Source organism: Carassius gibelio, chromosome B2 (assembly GCF_023724105.1).
Source record: "Carassius gibelio isolate Cgi1373 ecotype wild population from Czech Republic chromosome B2, carGib1.2-hapl.c, whole genome shotgun sequence".
In the NCBI taxonomy this organism is placed as follows: domain Eukaryota; kingdom Metazoa; phylum Chordata; class Actinopteri; order Cypriniformes; family Cyprinidae; genus Carassius; species Carassius gibelio.
The window spans coordinates 4,862,901-4,883,092 of NC_068397.1; the positions used below are offsets into that span (position 1 = coordinate 4,862,901).

The 20,192-nt window shown below is 35.5% G+C and overlaps 2 protein-coding genes across 2 annotated transcripts; one reads left to right on the forward strand and one right to left on the reverse strand.

Annotated features, from left to right (window-relative positions):
* Window positions 1–32: 32 nt before the first annotated feature.
* LOC127950741 (AP-2 complex subunit mu-A-like) lies at window positions 33–11,162 on the reverse strand. Its single transcript, XM_052547970.1, has 13 exons — window positions 11,031–11,162; window positions 9,814–9,932; window positions 6,383–6,648; window positions 6,075–6,157; window positions 5,132–5,137; window positions 4,882–5,017; window positions 4,655–4,799; window positions 4,439–4,453; window positions 3,380–3,499; window positions 3,171–3,306; window positions 2,975–3,072; window positions 2,776–2,887; window positions 33–524 (listed from the first exon to the last, which is right to left on the reverse strand). The coding sequence occupies exons 2-13, from the start codon at window positions 9,885–9,887 to the stop codon at window positions 390–392; spliced, it is 1,326 nt and encodes a 441-aa protein (XP_052403930.1). The 5' UTR covers window positions 9,888–9,932; window positions 11,031–11,162; the 3' UTR covers window positions 33–389.
* A 1,148-nt stretch (window positions 11,163–12,310) lies between these two features.
* LOC127950419 (annexin A13) lies at window positions 12,311–19,544 on the forward strand. The gene is made up of 11 exons (XM_052547459.1): window positions 12,311–12,412; window positions 13,271–13,346; window positions 15,251–15,345; window positions 15,861–16,031; window positions 16,118–16,151; window positions 16,271–16,350; window positions 16,767–16,835; window positions 17,830–17,931; window positions 18,020–18,095; window positions 18,486–18,598; window positions 18,683–19,544. The coding sequence occupies exons 1-11, from the start codon at window positions 12,398–12,400 to the stop codon at window positions 18,800–18,802; spliced, it is 951 nt and encodes a 316-aa protein (XP_052403419.1). The 5' UTR covers window positions 12,311–12,397; the 3' UTR covers window positions 18,803–19,544.
* Window positions 19,545–20,192: the final 648 nt, after the last annotated feature.

Here is a 20,192-nt window from a genome sequence, read left to right on the forward strand (position 1 = left end):
GGAGTTTTTGAATGACGAACACACCAACGCAATGTTTTTTCCTCATCATTTATTTATACTGAACTAAACAGTCACAGAGAGATAGAGATAAGATACTGAGAGGATGACCAATGGGAGAATAACCAACGACAAAATGGACAGTGTTCCCCGTAAAACCTTCTACAGCGAGTCAGGAAGCTGGGCTTTGACTGACAGACACAGACACACACACTGGATCTGTTCATTACAGCACTCGTACAAACACATACGGGTAACTACGATTCACATTTTGCATATTTTTTTTGTAATTAGCCTTTTTAATTCATCCATAAATCTTGAGGAGAGGGGAAGGAGGGAAACATAGTATATTTATAGTAGAGTAAGAGCTGGTCCCTCTGCTCGGCGGCTCATTAGCAGCGCGTCTCGTAGATACCGCTGCGTCCGATGTATCGCACCCATTTAATCACATCGTGGTCACTGTAGTTGAGTTTCGACTCGAACACCTTCAGATAACGCACCTTCAGCCCCGAGGGAGCGAACGGAACCTGAGATGGAGGAAATACATCACAGATGTGTGCTGCTTAAACAGAGCTAACTGTTGACCAACAGATGTGTGTCAGATAATAATAATACAAATATGTGAAAATATGAAAAAGTTAATAGTTTGAATCTAATGTAAAACCTCTCATAAAAATGTAACTGATAATAAAAACTAAATTCAACTTCGCTTGAGGGGGAAAAAAAGCATCAAGCGAACATTCTTCTAATATTTGATTATTTAAATAGATTTGTTTTTTTATATATTTATATTTTCTGCTAAATTCAATCACAAATCAACTGGGTTCAAATTTATTTTAGTTCAAAAGAAGCACTGCAAACCTCATAAAAATATTAAAATATCATTCAACCCTGAGATAAAGTCCATTTTAATTTAAGAGAAATGCAAGATGGTAAATTAATAATACTTTCTTTCTTTTTTAATATTTTATCTATATGCATTGCTAAAATAAAAACGCACAAATCAGGGTTTTAAATTGTATCCAAACATGTCCAAATTTAAGTTAACCTGTTAAATGTCACCCCGTCCCGTATACGGGACGCCTACGTTGACTATACTATATTACAATCAAATTTAATCTAATCTTGACAAACTATATATCGTTGGAAAGGTCTAAGACTCCCAAATATATATTATACCAATATTTTTTGTTAAAGATTATGTAGGAAAAGTAATAGATGAATTTATGACAAGAGTGCACCCTCAGAAATCTACATTACAAAAGGAGCTTTGACCTTTGTTTAAAAAAAAGACTTCCTTGTTGCCTTTTTCTCTATCACATTTTAGAAATCATCAGAAGTTATATATCACTTGAAAACATAAAATCTCAAAATTCATCCTTCAAAACCCATTTTAAAATCAGACATTGCATTACCATGTAAATGGCAGATCAAAATCATGTTACAAAATGTTTTCAGTCATGAAATATAAAAATTTAGGTGTGTATCATCCACATTCAAGTCTATCTTCAAAAACATGAGTGACAGTTATCAGGTTAATTACAAAAACCCATTAAAATATCAATTCATTCAAGCCCGTTACCCTGTTGATAAAAAAAGCTAATGTTCCTATTTTATGAATAGATGTTTTCTGATAATGTTTTAAATCAATATTTATATTTATGGCTAAATTACAATTACACAAATCAAGGATTTAAACGATCCAAAGATGTCCATGTTTTATTTAGTTAAAATACCACAAATCTCATAAAAATATACAAATATAAAGTCACTCAACCCTGTTACTCTGCTTTTTGACAAAAATTAGCCCTTTTTTTTCTTATTTAATAGTTATTTTTAGTTGAAATTTTTTTTCTTACCATTGTCCATATTAAGTTGCACAAATCAAGGTTTTAAAGTGTATTCAAACATGGGCAAATATTATTTTATAGTACACCAAATAAAATAGTACAGTATAATAAAATTTAACGGCCATTATAGACATAATATGAAGGTTAAAGGGATAGTTCACCCAAAAATTAAAAAATCTGTCATTAATTACTCACCCTCATGTCGTTCAAAACCTACAAGACGTTCATTTTCAAAACTCAAATTAGGATATTTTGGATGAAATCTGAGAGCTTTCTGACCCTTCATAGACAGCAAGGTAACTACCATGATCAAGGCACAGAAATGTAGTAAGGACATCGGTAAAGTAAACCATGTGAAATCAGAATTATTTTAGTCTTCTTTGCGCACAAAAAGTATTCTCATGCTTTATAAAATTAGGGTTGAACCACTGATGTCACATGAACTATTACTGATGTACTTACTACATTTCTGTGCCATGACTGTGGTAGTTACCTTGCGTTCTATGGAGGGTCAGAAAGTTCTGGGATTTCAAAATATCCTAATTTTAATGCTATTACATATCCTAATAGCACTCACTATAATAATTCTATTCTTAAAAAAAAAAAAAAAAAAATGACTCTTTGGTCATTTTTAACCGAGATGCTAACGGTCTAATCAGATTCAATGATCTATGGCTAAGCAAAGCTAAAAGTGCTATCACCAGACCCGGAGATGGGCGGAATGGATGCAAAAACAGTGAAACTCCACTGTTTATCTTTAGGGGAGCTGGAAAATTAGCTTATTTAAAAAAAAAAAAAAAAAAAAAAGCGAAAAAAAATTGAGTGTTCCTTTAGTGACAGATTTTACATTTTTGGGTGAACTAACCCTTTCAGCACCTCCCTTTACCACTCATTTGTAAAAAAAAAAAAAAAAAACCCTTACGCTCACCTCAAAGTTCATGGAAATGGGAGGACGTGCCCACTTCTTTTTATCATTAGTGGGCAGCAGCTCGATCTCCGCACTGATCTGAGACTCCTTCATTCCTGCCATGCGTTTGATCCTGAGCAGACAGACATGAATGAGTAGAAACACACACACACACACACACACAAACGCAGAGAAATGTGGAGATGACGGTGACACTTACTTCCACACGATGGCATTCTCACTGGCCTTGTATTTAGCTTTTCCTTTCATACAGATCACCTGCACTCCACTAGTGTTCAGAGGCGTAGGAATACGCACCTGTGCAAAACATTCAGCTCAGATCATCTGACAAACTCTTTCTCATAAACAACGTCAACATGTGTGATGTTATGTCTTAATATTCTCTTTTAACTGACCTCGATTTTCTGTGCCAGGAGTGAGGGCTTGAAATTAGATTTGATGACAACTTTGACCTCCAGCTTTGTGCGCCCGACCTCTCGAACCAGTGGAATGACCCGGAAGGGCAGGATTATGTCTTTAGTGGTGCGATACCTGCACACGCAGAGTGAGATGTGCTGAAACAGAGTCAGACTGGAGTGTGAAGACAGACGGATGCTGAACTGACCTCATGAGCTCATATTCCCCGTCAGGAGGGATGAAACTGATGCTGCGCTCCGAGTCGAACTTGCTGAGACGCACACACTGATGGAAAGTGCAGTCGTCGATGGCTATGGACTGTTTGCCACTGGTAGAAATTAGAGAAATGAAGACGGTGAGAGTTTGATATGTCAAATATGAGAATAAACTGTATTAACACTGACAAAAATATCAACAATCTAATTAAATCACTGCTGTACTTTTAAAAACTAGGGATGTGTTGAAATGTTTACATTATTTTCAGTATGACCAATAACCTACACTACGGTTTCAAAAAAGTTGAGGTCAGGAATTTCTTTTCTTTCTTTTTTTTTTTTTTTTTTTTTTTTAAGTAAATGAATACTTTTATTCAGCAGGGATGCATTAAAGATTTATCTGAAGTGAAAGCTAATGCATTAAAAAAAAAAAAAAAAAAAAATAATAATAATAGTAATAATAGTAATAATAGTAATAATAATAATAAATATATATATATATATATATATATATATATATATATATTACAAGTAACATGCTGTTACTTTATTTATTAAAGAATCCTGAAAAAATTATCATAGTTTCCACTGAAATATATAAGATAATAATAAGAAGCAGTGAATACGCAGATTAGACTGATTTCTGATGGATCATGTGACGATAACAAAAGATCACAAGAATAAACTATGTTTTCAAATCTATTAATGTTATTACTATATGTTTGATCAAATAAATGCAGCCTTGGTGAAAGTAAGAAACATTTTACATACTCCAAACAGTAACATTGCTATGTTATGTAAAAAAAAACGAAATCTTTGTATGTTCTTCTGTAATCTGGCATTAAAAAAAAAAAAAAGTAGCGAGATGGAATTTGAAATAAAAATAAAATCCCTGAATTTATAATGATACAATTTGAAAAATGCTAATAATGTTCGATGTACAGAATATATAAACAACTAAATAGAAATAGCAATAAAAGACACTTGTATGTTGTACAGTTTAAAAGCACAACTAACATAAAACTGAACACAGAAATATAAATATACAATACCTTCCCCCTAACTCACTGTGGGAGCACAGAGAAAAAGAGACGCAACAAACACACACAGCTTCAAAAAGCGAAATAAACCACACACTTTACAATCAAACATTTGTGAAGAAATTGGATCGAGAAACACAAAATCCAGACAAAAAGACACAAACGTGATTTTCAAAGCAAATAATAGAGGATAAAACCTCAGCATTAGTGCATGAGGCTCTCTGAAACCTTTTCCCAGGATCGTCAGTGGTTCCTCCTTTCCCCTGTTTGTCGATAACGATTTTGTCATTCATGCCAAACTTGCATTCAGGCATCCCGCTCAGATAGCTCTTCATCACCACCCGACCGGAGACGTGAGCGCTCAGGACCTGACCTGTCGGGATGACACAGATGTCTGTGAATGGTTTGGCTCTAATAACTGAACACTCACGAGTCCTCAGGAAGAGCCGTCTCACCCTGTGGAGACATCAGCAGGTTGACGCTCTCCAGCACATCCAGGAAGAGCTCGTTTCTGCGATACTTGATGCCTTCACGACGCCAGCCGATTTGTCCCGTCACCTGGCTGGTGATCTGAGACTGCTCCTCTTTAGTCTGAGGACATTAATGGACCGCCGAAGATTTAGGAAGACTATTTTGAAGCTTTGAGGCTGCTAGTACTATAGTGTAATCTGAGAAAGACCTCAAATGAAATGCATTTACACATACCTGATGCTGCATCCAGACACGACCAGAAAAGCAAGAAAGAAGAGAAAAATGGTTTATTAGAATCTGCACAGAAAACATGGGCAGAGCTAAAAAATAAATAAATAAATGGAAATAAGATGACCCACTTGCTCTATTAAGCCAGGGCTAAATGTACTATGTACAAGGATTTTTATCCCTTTCACATGTAAACAATTGGAAAGTTTGGCTGGCAACTCTCTAAACTTAACATTTTATGAAAACAAAACACGTATAATTTTTATTTTTTTTTTATGCACAGATTATATATAAAAAAAATATTTATATTAAAATGTTTAAATGTGCATTTCAGAAATGTAAAATGTTTTGATTAAAAAAAAAATGTTTGGAAAAGAAACGTTTTACAATTTTAAATGCTTTCGATAAAAATAATTTGCATGGAAAAAAATATTTATATATAATTTTTTAACATTTATATAAAATATGTAAATGTCAATCTATAATAAACACTTTTTTTGTGCTAGGGACAGTGAAATCTGAACTAATGGCCTGACCTTTAAGGATGTCAATAAAAAGAGGTTCCTAACATAATTCTGATGCTTTAAAAATAGAATTAATAATTTTATTAGAATTTGTCTCTTTTAAACTACTCTGCTGGTGCTTAGAACTTTTTATGCTGTCAAATGATTAATTGCATCCAAAATAAGTTTTTGTTTACATAATATATGTGTGTGTGTACTGTGTGTATTATGTATGTATGAATACACACAGATGCACGTATATATTTAAGTTTATATGTTAAATATATTTATTTATAAATTATATTAATTTAAACATATATATACATATACATGATAAATATACACAAAACACACACTATTATGTGAACAAAAACTTTTATTTTGGATGCAATTTATTGCGATGAATCGTTTGACACACATATATACATGCACACACACATTCTTACCTGTCCTTTGATGCCCTGTTGGGTAATAAAAGTCTTCAGTGCTCCTGTCTCTGAGTTTTGTGGGTATCCAAAGTCCAGGATCTCTGCAAACACACACTCAAAGAAATAAATGAATCTTTATTCTGGAATGAGACACTTAATGCCTCAAGAACTGTTTTAAACAAATTTTGTCTCCAGGTTTCATTCAGGTAACCATTTATTTTCTCAGCTGTTGGATGAAGTTTCCTGGCCACCATTACTCCTGGTACACGGACGACCAGCTCCAACTCAAGGAGAACGGAGTGTGTGTGTTTCTGAACCAGTCTTACCATCCAGCAGCTCGTAGATCAGCACAAAGTTGTTCTTGATATTCTCCTCGCTGATCTTCCCGAAGTAAGCCGCCATGACGTCACACATCTTGTAGAGGAACTCGAACACCATAGCGGCGTTGACATTCTGCTTGGTGACAGCAGCCAGCCAGATGTTGGAGCGCTTGACGTGGAAGAAGCTGGTGCGGGCGATGTTGGTGACGGGCGAGCGCACCTGCTGACGGGCGTGGATCACGTTCACGCGGAACGCATCCACAGCATTGCGTCTGTGAAGGAGGAGAAGAACATCAGGTCAAGCCAGACATAATGGAGCTGGGCAGAAAGAGTGAGCACATGGTGAACCCTGGAAGAAAACACTCCTTCTGTCAGCGAACAAAGCACTGAGGGATGGACCCTGCTAACCCAAGCTTTCACCAAGTAACAAGGTCCCGCCGACAAAAGAGTCTAAAACAAATAAATTTACACAAAGAGAGTACCATTTTTCTTTTTAAACATTTTTTGGCAGAAACTTTTACTCCATCTAGTTTAATCTGCTGCAACTGCGATCCGATAAACATCAAGGCCAAAGTGAGCCATTTTAAGACACACATTTAATTCAGAAAGGTGCATAACAGGTCGAAATAGCCAAGATACACAAAACTCATTAAGACGTGTCATCTCATGCCTGAGTGCAATCAGAAGGGAAAGGGCATCATGGTCACTTCAGTCTGCTGTTGGTGCATTTGCATATCTTGACAATATCTGATTGACTGAAGTATGTCAGGTGACATGCTTGTGGTAGAGCTGGGCAATATGAATATCCACAATACATTCAATATGCTTAAATGATACAAAATTAACAAACAAATGGTGCAACTTCTTGGAAAGTTTTACATGCTTATTCCATTTCTCTTAAATTTCCAAAAAATCATGTTACTAGGACATTTTTGTGCCCATTTCGAAAACACCTCAACTCACCTTTAAATGACAACACCTGAGAATATCAGTATTGTTGAGAGCTTTGCTTCATTTATAGGAATCAGTTCTTCTATGGTTCATTGATCCACACACTGATTTAATGGACATCCACTCCAAACTGTACATGGAAGTCTATGCATGTTATATTTTGGTAACAATGGTTTAAAGACTGTGACAATGAAAGATGACTGTCTTGCTGCCTCGCATCACCTGCTTTCGAGCTAAAATGTGGTGTTTGAACACACTGTGAAGACTACAGCCAATATCCAACGGGCACTAACATACTGCTCCTGCATGAGAGAACATGTATGTGGATGCAGAGCTAAGATGAGATTAGAGCTGCCCTTTGTGTGTGTGTGTCCTCTTTGCTCGCTTTCACTTTTCTTCTCTTGCACTGCTTCTTGATTCAAAATGCCCAGTAGGGTAAAAAGCAGCCAATAGGGTCCAAGTAGAGCCTAACTAATGCAAAAACTGAACTGACAGATGCTCAACAATGGCTTTACATTCAGCTTAGTGTGCCAGGGCTTTAATGGTTACATTGTTTTATCTCTCGCTTTCACTTATTGTTTATATATTTATGTAGAAGTATAAGTCAGAAGTTGTTATCTTTTAGTGCTGTCAAACTATCAATCCCGATTGCTCGAGTTCAAACTAAGTATTTGTTTACATAGTGTGTATGCTGTGTTTATTTATTATGCATATATAAAAATACAAACACATGCATTTATAGATTTAAGAAAAATATGTTACGTTTATATTAAACATTTATATATAAGAATATGAAAATATAAACATGTAAATATTTTCAAAATATATACTGTGTGTGTGTGTGTGTATATATATTATGTATACAAATACTTATTTTACATTTACATTTATTCATTTAGCAGAAATGAACGCGATCGTTATTTAACGTTATTTTGAACGCGATCAGTCGGGATTGATAGTTTGACAGCACTCATATCTTTACATAAATATATTTGTTACGCAGAATGATGATGAAACAATTTCACCCATATTCAGACATTTTATTTTCACTAAGTTTTTTGAAACATCATATAAAATTTAATATACAAAATGCTATGTTTTGTCTTTGACTTGTTGGCTGTAATTTAATATTTTCAGTGTTTGCTCCTTCTCTGCATTGCAAAAAAAAAAATACAAAACTAAAAATGTACAAGTATTATTAATAGGCTTAAAACACAGATAGATAAATATTTTTGGGTATATTGCCCAACCCTAGAGTGAGGGTCACTGGTGACATGCGTCAGAGAGAGATTGGTTGCTTGCTGAGGTCTAAAAACATGCTTTCAGGTCACTGGTTGTAGTGGGATCGCTTACCTAGTGCTACAGTAGCCACAGTGAACATGGAGAAAAACAGTACAGAGAGCATGAGGGGAATAATGACAAGGAAAAGGAGAAAGACAAACATGGGCTGCATGTGTAAATGGACAGCAGTAATGGAAACACACTGATGAAATCTATACGAGCACAAAAACTTGAAAAAACAATACTTCCCCATTTATGGTCACAAAAATGAAATTGAGTTTGTTATGCTGATGGAATGGAGTAATGCATCCTTCCTCTTCCCTAACCGGATAACCCCAAAGACACAGAGTTTAAACCCTGCTGAGTTTGCATATTAATAATAGGCCAGTTGATTCACGCCAAAATGCATTGTGATATTTTTTAACAGCCAAAATAAAGATATTTAGAGTTTGTATGTGCAGAAGTAGATTGGTAGATGTGTTACTAAGTTGTTCTGAGCAGCTTTTGGTGGTTGATGTTTTCTTTGTTGCTGTTCACCAGCCCCTCTCAGGATTATGTGGTTTTAAAGAGTTAGTTCACCCAAAAATGAAAATTATGTCATTAATGACTCAACATCATGTCGTTCCAAATCCGTAAGACCTCATTTTTGGAAACAGTTTAAGATATTTTAGATTTAGTCCGAGAGCTCTCAGTCTCTCCATTGAAGCTGTGTGTACGGTCTACTGTCCATGTCCAGAAAGATAAGAAAAACATCATCAAAGTAGTCCACGTGACATCAGAGGGTCTGTTCGAATTTGTTGAAACACTGAAAATACATTTTGGTCCAAAAATAACAAAAATGGCCTCTTTATTCAGCATTGTCTTCTCTTCCGTGTCTGTTGTAAGTGCTGCTGTGATTGTTGACGTATGACGCCACTGATGTGTTATCTTTGTAATTGGGTGCACCAGAAAACACGTCAGCAGCGTCATACGTCAACAATATAACAGTATAACGTACACACATTTTCAACGGAGGGACTGAGAGCTCTCGGACTAAATCTAAAATATCTTAAACTGTGTTCTGAGGATGAACGGAGGTCTTAAGGGTTTGGAACAACATGAGGGCGAGTCATTAATGACATCATTTTGATATTTTGGTGAACTAACCCTTTAAGCCTAGTCCTTGAGATCACAAGCAGTTTTAAGGGCATGATGAACTCACTCACCCTATATCATCACGGTAGACGCGGGAGATGAGCACCTCCCCTTTATGGTTGTAGATGAACAGTCCTCCGATCATGGTGGCTGCCCCTCAGACCTCACATTCCATGGTGGGACCTCACTCCTGTAACTCACAGGACAATTACAATGAACATGACGCTCGCTGGCTTGATACAAGGGCTCTGTGGGACCTTGATAAGATTTGAGAGCCCTGCAAGTGAGAGCAGATAAAGCAGACAGGATGTTCAACAGCTTGGGCTTGTGTGTGACAACCCGAATAACGGAGTTTAAGAGATAAAATAAATACATGCACCCGTGTTAAAAGCATATATGAAACCCTGGAGCACAAAACCAGACAGAAGCAACACAGGTATATGTGCAGCAATAGCTGAATGGGTCGAAATGATAATTTTTCCCTTAAAATGTCAAAGATCATTAGGATATTAAGTAAAGATCATGTTCCATGAAGATATTTTGTATATTTCCTACCTTGAATATATCTAAACTTACGTTTTGATTAGTAATGTGCATTGCTAAGACTTCATTTGGACAACTTTTAAAGGCGATTTTCTCCATTTTATTATTATTATTGCACTCTCAGATTCCAGATTTTTTTAAATAGTTGTATCTCAGCCAAATATTTTCCAAACCATACATCTATGAAAACATATTTATTCAGCGTTCAGACTTTGTATGGTGTGGTCCAAGCTCACATATCTTGAAAACTAAAGAAGTATATCTGTTGGTGCATGGCTCTGATATAACAAAACGTCATGATGTCGTCAAAAATGCGAGATTATATATATATATATATATATATATATATATATATATATATATATATATATATATATATATATATATATATGCGTGTAACGGCAAATGATGTTAGTATTGACTCAACGCGCAGGCGCTGAACAGGAAGTGTTCTTCCCGTGTGGTTTAATTAGCACAAGATGTCTGCCAACTCAAAGACATGATGGTTCTTCAAATGTAAAGTTAAATGTTTTTACATCCCCAACCGCGATTATCCGTCATCTTGTAACTGATATTAATTAAACAGACGAAGAGTCATTAATAGTAAGTGAGCTCGTGAACTGCTCCGTTCAATCCCTCGAGACCTGTGCCGACATTTCTATGATGAAAACCCTCTTCTCAGGCGAAATTTCAAACGCTTTTCGTCCTCGCGTGATCTTATTTTTAAAAACGTGACTCTACCTACTTAATGTCTGGTCGGATCGGCGTGGAATGGACCGTTCCCTTCCCTCTCCGGGGTGTTTTTCGGGATCTGAAGGATTAGCGGAACACAGCAGCAGTCCCGCCCTCAGACCGGAAGTCAGCTGACAGAGTCGACAGTGCGCGTGCGTATAACAAACGACAGCGCAACCAAATATTTAGCATGTTGTTTTTTTATCATAAGAATGGAAGGCGTTTGAATTCATTATCGTATAAGTAGTTATACTGAATTATCTGTATTCAGTTATTTTTTCTATTTTTGCTCGATAAAAGCACAGGTCATTAATATTAATAACGTAAAGTGACGTTGCTTAGTAACCTCCCTCACTTAATATTCATGAGCCATGTATTCAGCACATTGGTGTGATGTGGATGAATGGATGCTCTCAATGTCAAAGAACAGGACATGGACCAACACAATTCTAGACATATGTTTATAGAGTAGAGCAGAATTATAAATAATACTATTTAATAAAAATCAACACATGCGTTAGCTAACATAAATAAGAGTTTTTGTCAAATCGGTTAGAATCAATGGTTACACATGTCAGATGTGAAAGAGTTATTTGAAACATGTTGTGCATTCATGCACCATCAATGCTGAAAATAATATTTCTATCCATTATAGAAACCGACGCATTTCTTGCTATTCCCGCAGGGCAAGAGATCATATGCATGCCTCTGTTTACTTATTTTAGAAATGTAGAAATATTATGTGCACTGCTCTAAATAATATATATATATATATATATATATATATATATATATATATATATATATATATATATATATATATATATATATATATATATATATATATATATAAGCTGTGTAAAAATAAAATAAAACTTTCATTAAAAATATTGATAATCTGCTGCAAGACCTACTATAATAGGCTATATGACTTTACAGGGAAACACAGATATGCCATAAATGTCAGTAATGTGGTAAACACGAAATCAAAGCACTGTTCAATCAGCGAGTAGGCTGATGCTGCTGGGACACAATTAACAAAGAGTTTCTTGTCTTAAATCCAATGATTCTACTCACTAAATGTTGTATCAGCCTACGCAAATTAGTTTCATTCCTGATGAATGAAGAAATATATTTCTTCTAATTGGTTTGGTTTGGTTTTAGCCAACAAGCAGTAATAACACATTTTATTGGCTTATATAAACCAATAACGCTTTACTTTTCTGTTGAGAACATGGACATTATTTATTTAAAATATATACGTACATTTATATGTAAAACGTATGTGACATCACCAGCAGTGACGTCAGGGATGCGGAGTCAAAAGATGCGTCATGAGAGAGCGAGCGCACATTCCTGGAAACACATCAACATCATAAGATGGGAAACGTTCAAGTGAGTAAAAGAAGTTGCAATTTGGTTCTTTTTCTCACTTTTCTTCAGTTTATTTATGTTGGCTGTTATAGTTTGTTTTACGGATGCAGCAAATATATACTATGGTGTCCGAGAGAGCTCAACGCGCTGCAAATACAAAAAACACCTGCAAATCAAACAAACATCTTAATCAGTTTGACAACACACGCGCTGCAAATGCTCACAACACAACAACAACAAAAAAAAGCAAGGCTATGTGTTGCGAGCATTTGCAGCACCTGCTGTCAAACTGATTAAGATGTTTTTTTTTTATTTGCTGGTGCTTTTTCTATTTGCATGTTTTCTGAAATCGCAGCGCTCGTCCACCGTGATATGCAGACTAAATAAAAAATACTCAAACGCAAACGATCTTCTAGCGTTACATATTGATGTTTTATCTCGACGTTTTTCGTACACGTTTATTATTAAAACTCGAAACTAAATATTTTTATACCATCAAATAATTTTTTTATATATACACATTTTGTATTTGCTATTATTTCTTGTATTCTACTGTGATTTGAGCAGTATAATACTCTCTTAGAGGAAGAGGAACAAGGTTTCTGTAGATAATAATATGATTATCTTCTCTCTCCGTCCATGACTCAGCTCTGTGTGCGTTAGATACAGACCCCTCCTCCTCCACAGACTCTGCTGCAGTGATCTCATGCACAAAGCCTTCAGAAACATGCTGATGGACTCACCCATCACATCTTTTGACACTATAACAAGGAATAAACTGCTTGACCTATTTCAGAATCTCTTTGTGTAAATGTACTGTAAAAGCGCAGTAGTTTAATTGCATAACACATTATTTTTCTTACACCACCTTCATTTCAGCCCACCGTAACTCCTTATGAAGACTTTGATGTGGTGGCAGACATCAAGGCCATCCGTAAGGCCTGCAAAGGAATGGGTAGGTTGAATAAAAATAATCACTTGTTGGAAAAAACACTGACTTAAAAAATGTATGCTTTGTTTTTTGTGTGTGTGTTTCTTTTGCAATTTGATAATGTGACCTTGGACCACAAAACCAGTCATAAGGGTACATTTTTTAAAATTGAAATGTATTCATCACCTGAAAGCTGAATAAATATGCTTTCTGTTGATGTATGGTTTGTTAGGACTTAGGAGGATATGACAATCTTTGGCCGAGATACAATAATTTTAAAATCTTGAATCCGAGGGTGCCAAAATATCTAAATATTGAGAAATTGCCTTTAAAGTTGTCCAAATGAAGTTTTTACCAATGCATAATGAAATATTAAGTTTTGATATATTTAAAATGTAAGAAATTTTCAAAATATCTTCATGGAACATGATCTTTATATCCTAATGATTTTTGGCATTAAAAAAACTGCTAATTTTGATCCATACAATTTAATTTTGGTAGGGCTGCACGATAAATTGCATGCGATATTTAATGCGGTAAATCTCTACACGTGCATGATTTCACATGGAGAAGCATTAACTACACAGAGCCATTGTTCACTAACAAGCTGTGTAAAACATGCGCAAAATATGATCGTGGTTTGGCGCAGCTTGTCAGTGAACAACGGCTCTGTTTATTTAATGCTTCTCCATGTGAAATCACGCACGTGTAGAGATTTACCGCTGATTACAGAACCGACTTTACTGACAAGATGCGCATTAAATATTGCATGCGATTTATCGTGCTGCCCTAATTTTTGCCTATTGTTACAAATATATCGGTTCAACTTAAGACTTGTTTTTTTTTTACTCCAGGTTCACAGATATATTATATAGCACTTTTGAAGTTTGCAAAAAAACTGATTTTATGACCAGCTTCACTTCAGTATTCTGATGCATGTTTAATGGAATGGAATACTGAATGAGAACAAATAGAGGCGGGGCTTATTTTTAATACACCTCCTCACAGTTTCTAACTTGAAGCAGGCTGGTGGACATCTTCCCAAACAGTCAAACTGAAATCATCAGAGAAGGAAAGTCATTCCAAGAGGATGCTAATTTTCTGATCTTGATTAAAGACTGCAAAGATGACTTTTTCCTGCTGTAGAGTATCTTGCACGGGTGAATTGTTCACCACAAGACGAGTAATCTGCACTTACAAAGTAAATCAGGTCAATTTTTATTTCATGCAGGCTTTAAAGGAAAATATTACACAAAAATGGAAATTCACTGAACATTTCCTCACCCTCAGGCCATTCTTTGTTTCTTTATTGGAACACATTTGGAGAAATGTAGCATTACATCACTTGCTCAGAAATAGATCCTCTGCAGTGAATGGGTGCCGTCAGAATGAGAGTCCAGAAAGCTGATGGTCATGTGAAGCAAAAACCTGTTTTTGTAATAAACAAAGATGTTTTTAACTCGTTTCTAGCTAAAATATGAGTCCTCTATCCAAAAAAAATTGATTTCTCCAGTTAAAAAGTCATCTTATGCACAGATCAAGCTCCAAAACAGTCCAGAAATCCCTAAACAAATATGTTGGTGGATTCTGATGTCAGAGACTGGAGGAGGCGTTACATAGATTTTAGAAGCATATTTTGGTCAGAAGTCACAGTTTGAAATTAAAACGCCTTGAGTGGTGTGGATTTCTTGTATTGTTATGTTGTCATCATCTGTTTGGACTGACGGCACCCATTCACTGCAGAGGATATGTTGATGAATAAGTGGTGTAATGCTACATTTCTCCTCATCTCTAAATATCACAGTACATTTTAGATGGCCTGAGGCTTTCCTTTCCTGTTGAATCTGAAGCGGTGAGTTGTGAGGCGGTAGTCTGCTGGAGGAATGACTGATATTACGAAGTATGAGCTCATCTTCTGTTGTTCACAGGAACAGACGAGGAGACCATCATTTCCATCCTAGCAAACCGCTCTGCAGCCCAGCGGGTGGAGATTAAACAAGCCTACTTTGAGAAATATGACGACGTGAGTCACATCTCTGAAATGTCAGCTAACTGACAAATCCAATTATGAATCATAATCAATGAAAAATATAGTTTTCCCAAATATAAAGTTGCTTATCAGAACAAACGCTCTCGTATAGGACATGAGCCATAGACCAAATGGTTTCTAGTTTTCCTCTCCAGCACATTTATATTGATTTAGACTGCGTGTAGACTGGTGTAAAGTTTCTACCATTATGCTTTCTCCACATTTAATAATTGTGTAAAGCTCATGGAAAGCTGGAAAGAATTGTATTGAACCATTAATGTGTTGTTGATGTTTTTTTTATGTAATGTCTCTAAATCAACTAAAATGCTAAATATTAGTTGCATAACACATTTACACAAAATCCTTGAAAGCTACAATGATTTTTTGCGAGTTTATTTTTTTTAATTAATTCATTGATAGGTTACTAATATATACAGTGAATCAACATACTGTACATCTATTTGAGCCATTTTATTTTTGTCCTCTCGGTCTGTGGTCACATTGTCAAGGAGTTGGAGGAAGTCTTGAAGAATGAACTCACTGGAAACTTTGAGAAAGCAATTGTAGCCATGCTGGACCCTCCTCACATCTTCATGGCTAAAGAGCTGAGGAGAGCCATGAAGGGTGCTGGGACAGACGAGGACGTGCTGGTGGAGATCCTCTGCACCAGCACCAATCAGGTGACTCCTCGTTAGATTAGAGGGGATAGTCACTGACTATACATCCCTCCTTATAAACCTCACTTTTGTACATCTTCCATTAACAGGATATTATGAATTGCAAAGAGACGTATATGCAAAGTAAGTTTGGTCAGATATAATTGCACGATTTATTGATACCTTATTATTGTGAGTGTTATATTATTGGTAATACAAATAATGCAGGATTATAGTCATGTAAGTGATCTTGTGGTCATCAGTTCATGAGCGGGATCTGGAGACTGATATTGAAGATGACACTAGTGGAGAAGTGAGGAATCTTCTGGTTTCTCTTCTACAGGTAAAATATTAAAACACCAAGGAGCTTGTGTCTAATCCGGTTGCTTTGGCTGTTTTGCACTAAGTTATGGAAGCTTGTTTATGGCACAGGTTAAAAAAATAATAAAAGGTAATTGCAACTTTTTAGAATTGCAATTCTAAGAAAAAAGGACATTTAACTCAGAATTCTGTCTTTTCTGAATTTTTATCTCACAATCCTGACTTCTTTTCTCAGAATTGTGAGGGGGGAAAGTATGAATTATTAAAGATAAATTGTCACGATTACTTTATATGTAATATGGTGCAGGATTCTTTTTCTTAAAGAATGTTAGTGTGCTACAGTCTCTGCTGTTATAGCACAAAATGAACCAGGAAAAATGGATCCAGTGAAGCTCCCAGGGTTGTTATTTGCTATAAAGAACTGACCTTCGTCTGCAGGCCAACAGGGATGAGTCTTATGAAGTGGATGAAGCGCTGGCAGAGCAAGATGCAACATCATTGTTTGAGGTGAGCTTTACTCTGCATATAAGAAGTTTATGAGTTTATATCATTATTGAATTGCCAAGTACATGATTTTCATTTGCTGTTCTGCAAATTTAGGTTCACATCGACAAAATTTGAGTCTAAGAATTTTTAACAACCAAATGCTGATGAGTGATTATTATATTATATTTATTATTATATTTAGTGCTGTCAAACGATGAATCACGATTTATCGCATCCAAAATAAGTTTTTGTTTACAAAATATAGTATATAATATAGTACACATTTGTATACTCTGGACCATATGTATATATAAATACAAACACGCGCGCGTGTGTATATATTAAAGAAAAATGTGATGTTTATATATTAAAAACATTTTTATAAAATATAAGAATATAAATATATAAATGTGTTTACATGCAAATATTTTCTAAATATATACTGTATGTGTGTATTTGTATATACATAATAAATAAACACAGTACACACACATATATTATGTAAACAAAAACATTTATTTTGGATGCGATTAATCGTGATTATATTATTAACTATATTAATTATAATTATAATAATAATAATTATTATTATTATTATTATTATTAATCATTTGACCGCAATTATTATATTATATTATATTATATTATATTATATTATATTATATTACCAGGGAACACGTTAGGTAAAAAATGTTAGCCTGAATGCACTGTAAGTCGCTGTGGATAAAAGCGTCAGCTAAATGCATAAATAAACATTTTAAATTTAATTTTATATTTCATATTATAAAATCAACTCCCTAAAAAGCTGCTAAATACAAATAAAAGGAAAGACATAATAAAATCTGTGGCATGTTTTGTGTTTTGGTATGTTTTGTGCTTCTTTTTAAGTCATTTGAATAGTTTTTGGGATGTATTTAATTGGCTTTTTCGACCATCTTTGTCAAACAAACCCGTCCACCCCGGTATTATGTTGACTGATTGAATGACTGGCCTACTTCTTGTTGTTTTTCCACAGGCAGGTGAAGGCCGCTTTGGCACAGACGAGTCCACTTTCACCTACATCCTCACTCACAGGAACTACCTACAGCTTCAGGCCACCTTCAAGATATATGAAACTGTACGGTCAAACGCCAGCTATACCCACCGCTGCTTTACAGGAGCCATTCTGTCTGAGTTTCTGCTTTCTCTTTTGTGTTTTCCCATAGCTCTCTGGAACAGATATCCTGGATGCGATTGACAGTGAGGCTGCAGGAACATTAAAGGACTGTTACATTACTCTGGGTAACTGTAACTATTCAAAAGCCGGTAGCACTTTATTTTACAGTCCTGTTCCTCATGTACATACTATGTACTTATTATAGTAATTACAATAACTATGTAATAACTAGGTACTAACCCTGAACCTACCCCTAAACCTAACCTTACCCCATGTAGTTACCTTGTGTTACCAGAACTTTCTTAGAAAAATACACTGTAAGTACACTATAAGTACATGTTAGTACACGTACTGTAAAATAAAGTGCAACCCAAAAGCCTTTAGGAAATTCGCTCTTTTGAATCAGAGTCATATTGCAGTGACCGTATGCTCCTAAAAGAATACAGCAGGACTTTGTGTGTTTGATATCCGATAGCCACGCAGATCATAAAGTGATTTGTTTTTTATCCGAACAGTGCGATGTGCTAAAAACCCGCAGCTGTATTTCGCCCGTCGTCTGAACGCTGCCATGAAAGGAGCCGGGACAGACGAGGACACGCTCATACGTATTATTGTGGGACGCTCTGAGGTAGAGATTATTATCGCCTTGATAGCATGAAAATACTAGAAGCAAAAATAATATAGTCTTTTTCACTGTCATGTTCACTTCCAGGTGGATCTGGAGACCATCAAGGACATGTACTTGGACAAATATGACGTGACCCTGAAGGATGCCCTGAGCTCAGAGTGCGGCGGAGACTTCAAGCGTCTCCTCATAGAAATACTTCACTGAGTCACCGTCAGGTGGAGACAATAACTAACCCTACTGAAGAAAGAAAGTTCTTACAACACTGCCATTTAATAACACATAGGATCACCTCTTACTGTACAAGTGAACACGTGTTAGCTCAATTTGTCATGAGTGCAGTTAGGACAGTACTTTCTAACAATTAAGGGTTGAATCATCTCAAAACGTTGCCATAACACATTCCCAAACCTAAAATGGTGCTCCATTTGACAGTTCTAGAGTTTTTATTGCAGTAAATTTGACCTCTGCATTATCTCACAACACACGTGCCTTGACAAAGTCATGAGTAACCGCTCAGTACTTCATCATTTAAATCATGGAGCAGAAAGGGTGATCCTTTATCTAATACTCTCCTGTGTCTGTTCACACGGGATCTTTGTATGTTTTCACATCTATAAACCAAATATGTCGATGTATGGCTGATGCTAATATTCAAAGTTTCTTGCTGAAGAGCTAAGGTGATTAGCACGTCAGTCTTTGGTAACGCTGGGCATTTATTTTTTTGAACAGCGGTTGTTATACGGTTGTGACCTTTAATATTGTAAAGCAGCGCTTTGAACTTATTATTGCAATGCTTCAAAATATATGTCTGTTTGTAGAGATAATGTGAAAAGGACTGCGATGAAATTGATTAATAATATCAGGTTAGAGAACAATATCCCACTAGCTGTCAAAAGAATATTGAGTGCGCATTATTAATAAAGCATGTTCAATGAGATAAAACACACCCCTGTTGTGGATTCTTCTTTTATAGACTTATAAAATAATAAATCATTTGTTTTTGTTTTTGCATTGTGGCCAGAACATACACAAATAATGCAGATCTTAAAGACTACAAATTGAAAGAACATTAATTAAAGGCTAATTTTTCACAATATATTTGAACGCTTGTTCAAAATTAACGAATGATCGTTAATTAAAATGAAAGTATTACTAAGTTAAATGTACCTCTTTTTATTTTAGGATGGCTGAGAGTTAGTCTGGAAGATCTCTGGGAAAACATTCATGCACACTTTCTGTCTTTTCTCTGAAAGAAGAGGTTATGACCTCCAAATAACATATATCACAACTGACTTCCAAAAAAACAAAACACTGAAACATATTCCAAATATTTTATTTTGTAAAAATCATTTTTAGATGAAGCATTTCTTTAAAAGACTCTAGGTACATCGAAATCAAATGATATTTGAATCATTTATCAATCTATTCTCACTTACAGACTGAGGACAGTTCACCAAACCCATAGTGTAAACCGAAGGAATCCAACACTTTAAGCTCCCCCAACGAAACCTAAACATTTCCAGATGTTTTACTTCAAGTGAACACAGGCTTCAACACAGCAGCAGTGTTAACACTGAACACCTGTACCATCACT

Coding starts and splice junctions, on each gene's coding strand:
- LOC127950741 (XM_052547970.1), bottom strand. CDS start 9,887: ATGATCGGAGGACTGTTCATCTACAACCATAAAGGGGAGGTGCTCATC. Junction 3,073..3,170: donor TCCTGGCACAGAAAATCGAG/GTCAGTTAAAAG, acceptor TGTTTTGCACAG/GTGCGTATTCCTACGCCTCT. Junction 525..2,775: donor CCATTTCCATGAACTTTGAG/GTGAGCGTAAGG, acceptor CCTCCATCTCAG/GTTCCGTTCGCTCCCTCGGG.
- LOC127950419 (XM_052547459.1), top strand. Junction 16,152..16,270: donor CAAAGAGACGTATATGCAAA/GTAAGTTTGGTC, acceptor TGTGGTCATCAG/TTCATGAGCGGGATCTGGAG. Junction 18,599..18,682: donor TTATTGTGGGACGCTCTGAG/GTAGAGATTATT, acceptor GTTCACTTCCAG/GTGGATCTGGAGACCATCAA.